The 15,497-nt window shown below is 38.7% G+C and overlaps 1 protein-coding gene across 5 annotated transcripts in view; it reads right to left on the minus strand.

Annotated features, from left to right (window-relative positions):
* LOC105474638 (formin 2) overlaps positions 1 to 15,497 on the minus strand; it is a 399,919-nt gene that overhangs the window by 294,662 nt on the left and 89,760 nt on the right. For 4 of the 5 annotated variants that reach the window (XR_011610224.1, XM_011729456.2, XM_071073764.1 and 1 more), the window contains exons 3-4: positions 15,346 to 15,493; positions 5,381 to 5,436 (exon numbers count right to left, since the gene is read on the minus strand). Coding sequence is in view for 4 of the 5 variants with exons in the window: in XM_011729456.2 (XP_011727758.2) it covers positions 5,381 to 5,436; positions 15,346 to 15,493 (204 nt within the window). In the remaining variant the exon portion in view is untranslated. Of the gene's footprint in view, positions 1 to 5,380; positions 5,437 to 13,249; positions 13,262 to 15,345; positions 15,494 to 15,497 lie in introns of all 5 variants that reach the window. The other variant, XM_011729455.2, reaches the window with a different exon arrangement.

Raw genomic sequence — 15,497 nt, forward strand, 5'->3', positions numbered from 1 at the left:
TTTCCTTCAATATCTACCACAAATACCTTGCACACAGTAGGCCAGCAGATGGTCAATAAAGGACAAGCCTGCTTTATAAGCAGAGAACTTTTATCAGCTCCACTACCCCCACTGGATTAGCTGCTTGGACTGTTTGCCTTTCTCCACAGGCCATTAATAATGTTGCATAGTGCAAACTAGTTTTACACCATCCAAAACTCAATAGAGCAAAGATGTTACTTCATTTCACCTCCAAGCCTGACCACCCCAAGGAAAAACAAAAACAATCTGTGACATCCAATTATTTCTTCACATTCTCATCTCAAGTTCTAACTACTTTCCAGATGTTAGCTGGTTTTCATTCTTAAAACTCATAGAAGAGTTTCTTTTATGATTATTTCTAAGCTAAAACATCTATATTTTTCTCTGAGCTCCTTCGAATTTCTACAGAAGAAAAATTCTTTCCCCACCAAAAAAAAAAAATTCTTTCTTTCTGTTAACATAGTATGGTAAATACCTTTCAAAATGCTACCTAACTTCAATGTCAGCACCGCCCCACGGGTATCCTGTCTTCTCTTCCCTTCCTAACCATCTCTTGCTTGCCCCTTCCCAGACTCATTTGGTCAGAGTATTTACTGGTTAAACTATTTATTGAGGACCTAAGAATGATGAGACACTGAGGAAGACTTCGAGGATAACTAACTCATGGTTTCAGACCCAAGCATCTCTCTCTCTCTCTCTCCTTGTGTTTCTTACTCTGCCTTATTTTAGTTATTTACTTGTCTTGTGGGTTATTGTTTTGTTGGTTTCCAATTACCTTGCAAATTCATATTACCTTTTGCCTTGGAGTTGAGAAAGACCTCACATTCAACAACGTTTCTTTAGAACCCTTCTATATGTCTAAGACATTCTACCCTAATTCAAATGGCTTGTTTTATTAAGTCTCCAGCATTATTTCTTCAAAATTACTTTTACCACCCCCCCCTTTCTTTGGATCTGACCAGTGCTGCTTTTGCTCTTCAAACTTTGCTTCTGAGTAATCAAGACCATCCCATCGACGAGGCTACTCCATATTACTCCATCTGTTTCCTTGACTTGTTCCTAAATTATTTCTGAAACTAATGGAACTGAGTGGCCATTGCATAAAGAGTACTATAACAGATACTTTAAGGAGATCCAATTAAAAAAAATTTACTTCTTCAAATACATTTGCAGTTAGATTGAACAATGAGGAGACTCAGCAGGGCTGATCAGAGCAAAGAGTTTTTCTGACACTTGAGAATGTATTTGCATATAGACCATACAATATACGGGGGAAGACAGTGCTAATATTGTAAAATTCCTTTTTCTTGTCGAGCACTTTGTAATAGATGTGACTACTGATAAATAATATTATAATGTGCAAAGACCTCACTTTCGATTGCCTGTTATTTTCAATTCTTACCCAAAGATAGAGTTTTTAAAAATCAAAATGTTATTCTATTTCCTTTCCAACTAGTCCATTTACATTAGAAAGATATCAAGAGTTTTAGAAACATGCTTTGAAACAAAAATTTTATATATAATTTCAAAAGCAAAAAGTTAGAAACCAGGTAGCTACCAGGTGAAGCATGTTACCATACACCAATCTTTAACTTAGAAGCAAATGTTCTTAGATAAAATAATTGACACTAAGCTATTATAGACTATAGAGTGTAAAAGGCTTTACAGTTTAAATATTTCAAATGCCAAAGGATTTAAATAAACAGAATCAAAAGACAGTCGCATTTCAGTTTTATGACATAATTCTTCAGATATAGCAGATTTTCAGGGCATATTACTTGAAATTAAAATAATCAGTAAGTGAGGTCTAAAGAATGTAATTTTATTTGAAAACCTAATTCCACAGGGTCATCAATAAAAGCACTCAAGGAGTAGCTATAGTCCGTTCTTTTCACTCGAGTGCCAGCTGTATTTGCTTTAAGCATCAGACCCTCTGGCAACACCACAGCCTCTGATGCCTATGAGTTGAGGAAAGGCTTTATGAGTCATGTGTTTTTTCTAGGGATATTGAGCTCTCAGAATTATTAACTACAGAAAGAGTAAAAGTCAAAACTCATTCAATAAATTCCAGTGTGCTCAGATTGAGAGAACAGGTGCCTGAACGCACATCTGAAGAATAACTTAGAGAGGATGCTTTCCAACTCGGCTGCAAGCCTCTCACTAAGCAGGCCTGGGGATCTCGCATTACGACCACAGAAGAACGCAGGCAACACTGGACGGACCAGAAAAATCTCTTAGGTTCATCACTCATACTGAGAAAACTGCCTTCAAACCTCTCATTTCCATCTGCAGTGGTGATTTAGAGGTACAGAACTGCCATCTAGTGACTAAGAAGGAAAAAGCAAGGACTTTCCATGAAAAATAATTTTTTTTTTTTACATAACAAAGCACGAAAGTTAGTAAAATTCACACAACTCAGCATATCAAAGTTCTAGTAAAACTTCAAAACATATAAGTGAACTAATATACCTATTTGCCTCTATAATGTATCTTGGCATCTGACTCATACATGGTATCATTTAAATATAATAAAATAAATTTAGAATAAACTTCTCATCTCATTCATCTGATGATTTTGGCATACGGTGATTATCCATGTAAAAGGATAATTTTTATCATTGTATAAGTATAAAATCAAACAGATCTATACTCAAACAGTGGGTCTACGCTTTATCAAGCCTGTGATCTTATGCAAGTTACTTTTACCTCGTATAATCATTTTCTTTAGCAGTTAAATGTGCATTATAAGAGTTGCTTTAAAGGATTATTGTAAGGATTTCTTAAGGTAATAGAGTAAAAGAAGAGGTATACAGTAGGTTGACAATTAATTTGAGTTTTCTGTATCCCCCTTTATGGACAGTTACTTTAGGCTGTCATGAAACATACCCATATCATCTAAGAAAAGAATCAGCCCATAAAATAAATGTATGACAAAGAGTTAATGATTGCAAAAGTAAGTGATGTCATTGTTGGGTGCTTAATCTTGATTGCTTTCAAATATTGTTACCTCTCAATTAATTTTCCTGACTTCTAGACACTTCATTGTCAACAAGGATAAGATGTAACATTTGTTCAATCTATTTCACCCTTGAGTCTTCAAGTTGTAAAATCAAGTGTTTTAAAATAACCTACTCCATTAGGTTTCTGCTTATTGCTATACATATATTATATATATATATAATTTTTTTTTTTTTTTTTTTTTGAGACGGAGTCTTGCTCTGTCGCCCAGGCTGGGGTGCAGTGGCGCCATCTTGGCTCACTGCAAGCTCTGCCTCCTGGGTTCATGCCATTCTCCTGCCTCAGCCTCCTGAGTAGCTGGGACTACAGGCGCCCGCCACCACACCCAGCTAATTTTTTGTATTTTTAGTAGAGACAGGGTTTCACTGTGTTAGTCAGGATGATATAGATCTCCTGGCCTTGTAATCCGCCCGCCTTGGCCTCCCAATGTACTGGGATTACAGGTGTGAGCCACCACGCCCAGCCCCGTTGTAATATATTTTACTATGGTCCATCACTCAGGAAAAACACTCTATAATGTTACACACATGAATATATATCTTGAAATAGCATAATATAGAAAGCAATGTTGTACACGTTTTATCATTGTTGATATTATCAAATACTTCCTGTTCAGGTTCTCTTTGACATTATCATATATAACAATTGATTCATACACGTCCTGGACATAAGAATTTAGAAAAACTTAATATATTCCTTTAAATCACAATTTAGCCATGCTTTCCACAAAAGAAAGGCTTAAAAAGTGAGGGGAGATTTGAGGGTACTATTTTTCTTAATAATTGCTGACCTTACTATTTCTTTTTCCCTTTTTATCTTTCTTCATCTTTTTTGCTGTGGGCTAATCATTGCAGATAATTAAGGGACCATCAGTTGAGCCTACCATGCCTCTCCAAGTGCCACCAAGTTGATGTAGGCCTCTGCTCCCATAGCAATAAGCTGCAAAAGCTTGCTTTTTTAATGAACTGTCCTTAAGGATAGCTAATCTCACTGCATTTTTGACCCAGGTGCTGTTTTCAACCAATGTTATACCCCAATTTCTCCTCCAGGGGGAGCACAACTTTCATGTATAACAGGGATTCTTTTCTGAAGGGAAGTTACTTTATTCTTTGATGGCTTCTCAGAGATCAGCAATAATTTAATTTTACAGAGAAGAACCCTATGTCCCAGGTAATCTAAACATGTTGTCATCACACTAATCAGAAACAGATCCGGGTGTAAAACCCAGGTATGTGTCTCCTCATTTTCTCTTAGACCACCAACAGAACAGAACACATCTTTTTACTATTCATTTCTAAAACTAAGTTACTGTCAAAAGCATAGCTGGGTGAAAATGTAAATTAAGCAAATGGTTTTATATCCAAAAAAGCAATTGCTATTCACAATTACTATTCCATACAAATGTTTCCTTTCTTGCAGCCTTTTTTTTTTTTTTTTTTTAAATAAGAAATCCATTTTAGCATAAGAAAAAAAAAAAACACAAAATTTGGCTTTTTTGGTAACTGATATGGTTTGGCTCTGTGTCCCCACCCAAATCTCATCTTGTAGCTCCCATAATTCCCACATGTTGGGAAGGGCCCTGGTGGGAGATGACTGAATCATGGGGGCTGGTCTTTCCCATGCTCTTCTCATGATAGTGAACAGGTCTCATGAGATCTAATGGTTTTAAAAATGGGACTTTCTCTGCAAAAGCTCTTTTTTGCCTGCTGCCATCCATGTAAGATGTGATTTGCTTCTCCTTGCCTTCCGCCACGAACTTGTGAGGCCTCCCCAGCCATGTGGAACTATAAGTCCAACAAGCCTCTTTCTTTTGCAAATTGCCCAGTCTTGGGTATGCCTTTATCAGCAGTGTGAAAACAGACTAATACAGTAACAGGAAAAAAAAGTTTCTGTGGAAATTAAACAGATACTAATTAATGTTTCATCCACCAAAGTAATAAGAATCTTATTTGACTTTAGCAAAGCTCTGACAGATTTTTTTTTTTTAAAGATCATAGCCATGGGACTATGTGAGCAGGCGCATCTCGGCAGACTTCTCCCTGGAGTGGCCACCGTTTCCTGCTGGAGCCAGCTGTCATTGGGCCCAACTCTTTGGCTGGATATAGAATAAAACAGCTTCTGAAAAGCTCGTACTCAGTTCCACTTCAAGGCTGATTTTCTACGCAAAAAAATAAATGGAAGAAAACATCCCCTTCTGCCTGACTGGATTCCGCTGCAGGCTTAGGGAAAACGGGGGCATCCTAGCCAGCCGGGCAGACGGAAAGATAAATCGCAGAGTCTGTCACAATCTGAAGACAAATAAGACAGATGGGAATCTGACATCCTAATAAGATCGTCTTACCTTCTGGACAGCATCCAAGCGTTTTTTGGGAGTTTCCGAAACAGCAGATTGAGATTCTAGTTTGGAAAGGAAGCAGAGAGTCAGTATCTTAAAGGATAATTTTCCTATTTCTTCAATCAGAAAATAAAACTTTCAGTAAAATATATCATTAACCATAAGTACCAAAACTATCCAGTCTCTCTCCCAATTATATAACTGGGTTATTAGGATATGACTACTTCTCAGTATATATAATACATACAATGAGAGTGCCCATGTCATTTTTTAAAATTGGGATATTCCTAAGCCCTTCTCTATATATCAACTATCCTTATTTGTCTCAATTGCTAGTTTCTAAATTGTGCCAGAAAGTCCTTCTAAGACTTTCACAGAGTATCTTATTCACTTAGCTGAAGTCTGTGTCACGGTAGAAGCTACCGCACCAAGGTTGAAGGATGGGATCTCAAAAGCCTTGTCTAACTGTTGTCAAATTGCCCCTTGATTTCAATGAGAGATAATGAACACTGTTACCAAGAGACACTGAGTAAGGAGGGTTTCTGAAGCGGTTTTTCTCTTTTAGTCCTCATGTCATCTGAGATTCTACGAGACTGCAAATTCATCATGCTAAAAAAACCTAAGGCATAACCAAGTCACGGATTTATTTTTCTTAAGCTAGAGGGCACTTTCTTCTAAGTGAAGCTTGCATGCAAATTTTAAAGTAAAAGGGCCTTTACGATAAAAATAAAAATGAAAGGGCCTTCAAGGGATCCCTCACGCTCCATGAATCAGAGCCTGAAAAACCACTAATCTCATCCATCCTCCACACCTTTCAGAGGAGAAATTCAACGCCTATAACGCAAGCGGTTGTTGGCACGGTGAAGACGAGAGTTTATATCTCCTGACTGTCACGTTGCTCCCCTGACTGGCATGCAGACCAGACCCTGGACACAAGGCACAGCAGTCACTGGGTTTTTTTTTCTTTTTCTTTTTTTTTTTTTTCCCGAGATGGAGTTTCGCTCTCTTGCCCAGGCTGGAGTGCAGTGGCGCAATCTTGGCTCACTGCAACCTCTGCCTCCCGGATTCAAGGGATTCTCCTGTCTCAGCCTCCAGAATAGCTGGGATTACAAGCACCCACCACCACGCCCAGCTAATTTTTGTATTTTTTTAGTAGAGATGAGGTTTCACCATGTTGGCCAGGCTAGTCTCGAACTCCTGACCTCGTGATCCGTCCACCTTGGCCTCCCAAAGTGCTGGGATTACAGGCATGAGCCACCCCACCCAGCCAGCAGTCACTCTTTATGGTCATTTTGACATTTCCAATTTAGCAGCATGGTAGCTGATGTAAGTGACAATGCTACAGAAAAATAAAAGGCATTTAGTATTCAAACAGCATAACATACTGTTAAGCTACATTGAAAGTTTTCATTTCACTCAGATGAGAATCTGTCTCCACAGGGGCCCACAAGGCCTGGTTTCAACTAGTGTTACTCACTAGCCTCTCTACCCACCTACATCTGTACCAACTTGCTCACCAGGCCAGCCGCCCTGGCCAGCTTGCTTGTCTTGTAACACACCAGTCATGCTTCTTCCATAGGGCTGCCAAAGCCACAGTGGCTACTGTCTCTGCCCAGAGCACTGCACTCACTCTTCTTCCCAATATCTGCAAGCCCCACTCTGTGGCTGCTTCCTTCGGGACTTTGCTAAAGCAGCAACCCCACCCACTCCTTAGCACCCACCACACACTCACCCTTACTTTCTTCGTAACCTGGATCATCACACCATATATACTCCATAATGCATTTGGTTGCCTACTTATTTATACCTGTTATTCCACTAGAACATAAACTCTGTGAAAGCAAGAATTGTTGTCAGTTTTTCCCCTTGTTGTGTCCCCCACATCCAAATAGTGCCTGGCACTTAGTAGGTGCTTAAAATATTTGTTGAGTAATTGTAGGAGTGAATGAAAGAAACACGAAAGATCAAAGCAATGATGAGACCACGAAAGTGGGTTCCACCATGAAAAGCTGGGTATCCTGGGCAGAGAAAGAGACAGTAAGGATTTTACATGAGACGATATAGATATTGCCTTGCCTTTCGCTATTTTCTGAATCTCAGCTAAGAGCATATATTTTAAAACAAAAATCATTGAGAATAGCATGATGCAGTCACTTACCAATAAGTGTCACAGTGGCAATAAACAATTGGCCTTAAAATACAACCATTTCCCCAGATAAATATAGTATATCATTGAGCTAATCAAAAAGAGATTCTTCTCTCTTATATTGACAAATCTCTACTCTGAACTTAACACCGGAGTTAGCCAAATTTTAATAAAGATATTTAAGAGCAAAGCTAGTTAACAGTTAATATTAAAGCAAATCCAAACTCCAGAATGCTCTTATTTTCTATTGTTTTTCATCACTTCCAAACCCTCCCAAACACAATAGACTCAAGACAAGTCTTGGCTTTGTACCAGTGGGGAAAAGTCTCTCTTCCTCTTCTATTTAGATCATGCAATAAGAGGCTAAAGGCTCTCCTGGTGGTACACAAAGAGTTAAATGCTTTCCAGCTTTTTTCTATAGTCCTTGACCCGGTAACCAAACCCAGCAAGTAAACTTCTGGGCTCTGATGGTAAAGAACAAGTGCAGTTTATCAGAAAAACATACTTAGAAAACCACGTTTATTAGAAAGATACATCAGCAAAATATTCTGCACACCTACACCCAAACTTTCAGCCTCTCTCTGTCTAATTCGATAGCTACTGAACTGAATTCATTCTCCCATCCCTAACCATTTCACTGTAGTTTTTATTTGTGTGAATCTGTGTGTTAAAACATCAAAGAGAAATTTGTAGGTTGAAATACTGTCTTCAAAATCATAAGCTGGAAAATAGGAGTTCTAGAGGGTCACGATTTTAAGAGGAATGAGACGTACAGAATAACTCTACTGAAAAAAAAAGGGAAAATCAATGAGAACCACTGAGAGAGGAGAGAAAAATACACGATAAGGAAAAAGAAAACAATACAGAATGAAAGAAAGAGAAATAGAAGGAAAAAGATATAGGAGGGAGAAAGTAAAGGGAAGCATGAAAAATGGCAAAAGTGTCCTTTAGGGAGCAGAGAGAAATTGATGTACCAGTAATGGCTGAAGAGAGGAGTCACTAGATAGGTGTATCTGAGTTATCAGCTTAGTTCCAACTTTCATAGCGCTCCCTAAATGAAAATGATCACTCCCAGAATTCCCGGCGCCCTCGTACCCAACACTCTCCTCCTTTTGGGATCCAGGGCACTTTCAGGAATTGCCTTAAACCCAGCTCTAGGAGAGACTGACCATCTCCATCAAATATTCATCACTAGAATGGTTATTATTTTCAAAGAGTAACCCGGTAAGAGAGCTCTCAAGGGTACATTTAAAACTGCCACCTCCTTCACCCATCCTTAAAATTAAGACATCAGAATGTTCTTTAAAAAAAAAAAAAAACAAAAAAAAAAAACCCGGCCGGACACAGCGGCTCATGTCTGTAATCCCAGCACTTTGGGAGGCCTAGGCGGGTGGATCACAAGGTCAGGCCAATATGGTGAAATCCCGTCTCTACTAAAAATACAAAAATTAGCCGGGCCTGGTGGTGGGCACCTGTAGTCCCAGCTACTCAGGAGGCTGACGCAGGAGAATCACTTGAACCCGGGAGGCAGAGGTTGCAGTGAGCCGAGATTGTGACACTGCACTCCAGCCTGGTGACAGAGCGAGACTCAGTCTCAAAAAACAAAAACAACAACAAAAAAAAAAACAAAAAAAAAATTATGAAGCAGAAACAGAGAGGGAGAAAGAACATTCCTTAAAAAAAAAAAAAGTTAAATATTCCATTTGAAAAAGTTACCTCATAAAATTCTGAGCGTAATCTAAAATTCTGGACTCCCTATGGTACCAAATATGTTTCAGGAGTGACCTCTTTTTCATCACAAAATAAGCCGTTCACTCATGAAACAAAACATACTTGGATGAGCTGTGTATTTATAGAGAGAAGACAAGGCAATGAGCGGGATATGAGTCTCTGCTAAAAAGGGAAAATAAACCAGCCTTTTAAAATATATATACAAAATATGCCTTCTAAAAATGAATGAAGTAGTCTCTAAATAGTTTGGCATTTTAAGTTCAAATGCAGCTACATAAAATTATTATATGATAGCTTCTTTAATGGTATATACCATTTGATTCAAATCCAGTCAATTTAACTGAAACGTAATTCATTAAATTTCATTGAAATAGCATGACTTATGATTGGCTGCCTAATAAATGCAAGATGCTTTTAATTCTGATATACCATGTCTTTCCAAAAATGAAGATGAGGTTAAATACTTGAATTTTCCTAAATGAGGCCAATTCCATGATCCGCTTATTCGATTATTTAATAGTATTGAGGCTCTGCCTCTCATTGTCAACAAAATATAGCCACACCTAGGCTATAGTTAGCTCAGGAGAAAAGGAAGGCCAATTTTATAGAAACTAAATGTATGCGTGTATATATATACACACACGTATATATACATATATGTATATATACATGCATACATACACTATATAATATATATTCAATTCAACATATTATATAATTAATATATAATATATAATCATAAGCCAATCATATAATATATATTATCTAAGATAATATATTTTATCTATATATAATGTAGTCACATGTTGAAAATGGAGAATTATCTTTGGGAGATACAGTCAATCTACTCCAGTACCTTTTACTCCTTGATTAAGTGAGAGGCTCAGAAAGGTAGAATACTACCAAGTCTCCCCTGGTCCCTTACAGAATTTCTGCATTATCTCAACCGAACTTATGTGAAAACATTTGAACAAAACACAGAAATGGACCGGGCATGATGGCTCATGCCTGTAATCACAGCACTTTGGGAGGCCAAGGTGGGAGGATCACTTAAGCCCAGGAGTTCAACACCAGCCTGAGCCACATGACAACACCTCATATCTACAAAAAATTTTAAAAAATTAGCTGGGCATAGTGGCTCACACCTTTAATCCCAGCACTTCGGGAGGCTAAGTAGAAGGATCACTTGAGCTCAGGTGGTGAAAGCTACAGCGAGCCAAGGTCATGCCACTACACACCAGCCTGGGCGACGAACTTAAACCCTGTCTCAAAAAGAAAAGAAATGAGTTGATACTGTATTGACCTTGCACGGCACAGAATCTTTTCTGTTAAGAACCATTAGAGACACTTCTTTGGGATATGAATTGTGCTTCTCTGAGTGACTGTGTTTTCAATCTCATGGACACTGAGGAAGACATTCACATTCCCCTTTCTGCTTTACAATTACCTTGAAAAATGGCAGATCCTTATGAGATACATTTCACGGGGCTGTCTTAGCTCAGCTTCATTTTATCGTTCCATCCTAAATTCCTTTTAGTTTGATCTATATTCCTTATTCCTTTATGATCCTTTTGTACATTTTACATATTTATAAGCTGCTCAAATCTTTTTTTGCAATAAAGGTGAATTACAATGTACTCAGCCAGTGCATAACTGCATTTTTAAGGATTTTCACCTGAAAATATCCTGCCATGGTTCTTTGTTTCTTTCTTTTCTTTTAGTCCTTGCAGCAGGAAGTCATCTACCATGTTTCTACCAGATCCTCTTCCATATATTTTCTTCTAGGATTTTCTGTGCCTTGATTCTCTTTCTAAAAAGTCAGTTCTCTGTCTCCTCTCAGCCATTCACATTTTCAAAGAAAGGTGAGGGATTTGATTTTCCAAAGACGAAACGACAATGATCAAAAGCCCCTATACACATCTACACACCTGCTCCTGCTCCGGGGTTCTCCATGAATTTGAAAACTCAAGTTCATTATTTGATGTTGTTCAAATCTATTGAATGACCTTTGAAACTTGGTATTGAGCCCCGAAATTGGTCCATGAACTGTTTTAGCCCATACAAAACTCTCCCTCAAATCTTGCATTAATGTGCTAAGTAAATGTTTACTTAGATCTTTTCCAGCAAAAGATTTTCATCATTCACTCAAATATTTAAGTATATACTATGTACCGGAAAGTCTTGAAATTCTGAAAGCTGATGGGGAAGACATGTATATATATAAACAGAAAAATTCAATACATAAAGCATTCAGATGACAGACAGGAATAGGATGTCATGGGACTCCAGAAAAGAGCCCGCGAGTGGAAAACAGCCATGGATGGGTGGGTGCGTGCTGTGTATAGGCAAGGGAAACAGAGGGAGAAGATAAAGTGAAAATGATAAATAGAAAGGGTTTCTTTCTATCAATGTTTTTGTCACCAACTGGTTTTGGTTTTTTATTTGTTTAATGCCATCAACATGGGAAGCATATGACTTCCTTTTTTCCCAGCCAGTCTTATCCTTCAGGGGTGTTCTGCAGACTTCAAAAGGTCAATGCTAACACCTTAGGCCCATCTGTGGAGGCAATGCCAACTGCAGAGGGAGCTAGGATGAGAGCAAAGGACTGCCAGGAATCTGCAACTCACTGGTGAGAAGGGGCACCAAGACCTCACCATAGCCTCAGCCCTTCCAATTCATACAAAGAAGGGGCAGTTCCTTCACCAACCCATAAAGGAAGAAAAAAAACCATCTTTCACAGAAGAGATCATGAAAAAGTTAAAGTGAGATGCTCCCTATGCAGTTAAAGTGAGATACACGAAAAAGGCAGAAGAGAGAGTACCACAAATCTGAATTAGCTGGACATGTGAATTAGGTAACCTATTTTAAGAGCTGGAAAAAAGGTCGAGCGCAGTGGTTCATGCCTGTAATCCCAGCACTTTGGGAGGCCGATGGGGGGTGAATCACCTGAGGTCAGGAGTTCAAGACCAGCTGGGCGAACATGGTGAAACCCCGTCTCTACAAAAATACAAAAATTAGCCGGGCATGATGGTGGGCGCCTGTAATCCCAGCCACTCGGGAGGCTGATGCGGGAGAAGGTCTTGAACTCGGGAGACAGTGGTAGCAGTGAGCTGAGATCATGCCACTGCATTCCAGCCTGGACGACAGAGTGACACTCCAAAAACAAACAACAACAACAACAAAATGAGCTGCAAAAAACAACAAACGAGGCAAGCAAAAAAAAAAAAAGTCCTCCATTTTCTAAGCTAGACCTGCAAGTCTTTCTTCTTCTTCTTCAAAAAATGTCATTGAACTCTTTTACTTTGAATTAAAATAGAAAGGGGTCAGCCGGGCACAGTGGCTCATGCCTGTAATCCCAGCACTTTGGGAGGCAGAGGCGGGTGGATCACTTGAGGTCAGGAATTCGAGACCAGCTTAGCTAACATGGTGAAACCCTGTCTCTACTAAAAATACAAAAATTAGCCTGGCCTGGTGGTAGGCGTATGTAATCCCAGCTACTCGGGAGGCCAAGGCAAGAGAATCGCTTGAACTCAGGAGGTGGTGGTTGCAGTGGGCTGAGATTGTGCCATTGCACTCCAGCCTGGGTGACAGAGTAAGAACCCACAAATAAATTTTTTAAAAAAAGGGGAGGTCATGTGTTATATACAGTGAATTTAACCATGATGTCACCACATAAGAATATGCACCTATCAGTTAACTACAAATAGATCATTACTATTAATAATTATATTATCAAACTTTGTGATTGATATAAAACATGAGACTGTAGGCAAAGTTTACCTATGATATTGACATTCCCACTCTTACAACTGACTGATTAGAAGAGAGTGCGGTGTGGTTCTGGGAATGAGGCTGTCTCATGGAAGTGTCTTTCCAAATGAACATCAGGGAGTCACAACAGAAAAAGTTTAGAAAGACCCATTAGATCACTCTGATGAAAAAATGCTACAATAGATCAACTAGAGAAAAATAAGTCACTAAGTTAAATTACTTCTTACCTCCATCATCCTCTTCAAGAATGCATTTTTAAAAAGGAGACAAGTTATTTCATTAAAAATCACTTGCTCTGGCATTTTGCAAGCTACAATAAATCATGAAGCACAAACCAGGTGACAAACTTCCTGGTATCAATTCCAACTTCATCTTTTACCAAAGTAAAATTCAGATGATCACACTCAATTAACTTTGAGTCAAGTGTTCCACCAGTATATATGCCAGCAACATAAAATGTTTTATAATGTTTTATAAAGTGCCCTAAAATTGAAGAATATCACATAAATGTTTCAGTGAAACAAGTTGAGAATGATACAGTAGGGAACAGAAAACAGGAAAATATCACCCAATCAATGATGCAAAACATGGGATATAAACAACTGTTAACAGGACTCTCCACGCAATTGATTAATTCAACTATATCTACCCCTAAGTATTTTGTATCACTAAATGTGATCATAAATAGAGTAGTGTAGAAAATGGGATCAATACTTTTAATTGTGTGTTTTCCTTTCAAACTAAAAGTCTCTTTACTTCCTTGATTTTCAGGCGCTATCATGGTAGAGGTCTCTCATCTCTGAAGATCTTTGCTTAAAGGAAGTCTGCCTTGGCCTTTGAGAAACTGCTGTCTGTAAGTGTTATGATAAACTCAGCGTCCTTCCTGGAACAGCATTTCCTACACCTTCTCTCTCACTTGTTCGTTTCAGGGAGTACAGCCCACCCAGTGAATACCACGCAGTGTTTCAAAAGCACTGGACACTTAAAAAGGGAGATTCAAGGTCAAGTGTGGGCCCCCATTTCAGTGCATTGGTGGAAAAAAAAAAAGGCACAAATACATCCCTCCAGAGACGGGGATAAAAATGGGAGGCAAGGTTCCCTTTGCAGAACTTTGGGTGGGGGACTGGAAAACCTTTTACATTGTTGGTCATTGTTGGTTGAAAGGGACCTCATGAATAAGGCAATGACATGAAACAGTGATAATTATAACAAATAATATTAAATACACTGAGCTAGGCACTGCATTCTGCATTCTAATGCTTCATACAAATGCCTGTAATTCTCAAAACAGCCCTACACAGTACATGCTATGCTCATCACCATTTTACAGATGAGAAAACGGAATACAGTTGTTAGGAAATTTGCCTGAGATTACAAAGCTAGTAAGTTGGCAGAGCCCAAGCTTCATGCTTTTAAGTTATGTTCTTCTACTATGCATCCAAAATAAGTTTCTAATGACTATCTTCCTCTCTATGAGTCAATCAGAAAAAAAAAATCAAAATTCTTAACTCTAATATCTATGTTACCATTTAGGAAAATCTAGTGGAGAAATCTATGAATAGCAATGATGCTCTTCTATTTACTCCTCACTCATGCTTCAGAAATCAATATTTATGCCTGGTCAGTCCACCAGGAAGAAGTTGGGAATTTATTACAACAAAATGAAGAAAAGTCCAGGTGCAGTGGCTCATGCCTGTAATTCCAGTACTTTAGGAGAATGGAGAATCGCTTTAGCCCAGGAGTCTGGATCAGCCTAGGCAACAGAGTGAGACTCTGGCTCTACAAAAAATTTAGCCGGACATGGTAGCGCACGGCTGTGGTCCCAGCTACTTGGGAGGCTGAGTTGGGAGAATCGCTTGAGCCAGGGAAGTCGAGACTGCAGTAACCCATTGCTCCACTGCACTCTAGCCTAGGTGACAGAGCAAGACCTTGTCAAAAAAAAAAAAAAAAAAAGAAGAAGAAGAAAAGGGAGAAAACAACCATATTCCATAAAACATTGTTCCACAAATATGGTTCTCAATTCTGTATGACAAATATAAAGTGTTTTCTTAAAATCAACCTAGGGGGTCATCATCCTGCTGAACTCCTCCAAATGAACCTGAGGCTAATCTCACGCTATCTTCCCAGCCAATAACACAAAAATACTTTAAGACAACAAAAGGAACAAAGAGAGAAAAGACCCCAAAATAAAAATTTCTTAAAGATTATATCTGAATGCCACGCAATTAAAGATTAAAGATTACTTAAAATTAAGATTTAATAAAACGTATATCTCTCTATCTTGCCTCTTCCAGTTATCTCTGAAGACAAAGGAAACACTTACCTGTTTCAGCATCCCCGAGCCTGTGTTCTTCATCAGGAGGTTTGGATGGTGGCCCCATGGATGGGACTCGCCTAGGAAACTGCCCTTCTGAATAGTCCAACGAGTGTGTGGGTTGACTAACTGCAGCCCAGGTATAAAGCTGATCTTGCTAT

Source organism: Macaca nemestrina, chromosome 1 (assembly GCF_043159975.1).
Source record: "Macaca nemestrina isolate mMacNem1 chromosome 1, mMacNem.hap1, whole genome shotgun sequence".
Classification (NCBI taxonomy): domain Eukaryota; kingdom Metazoa; phylum Chordata; class Mammalia; order Primates; family Cercopithecidae; genus Macaca; species Macaca nemestrina.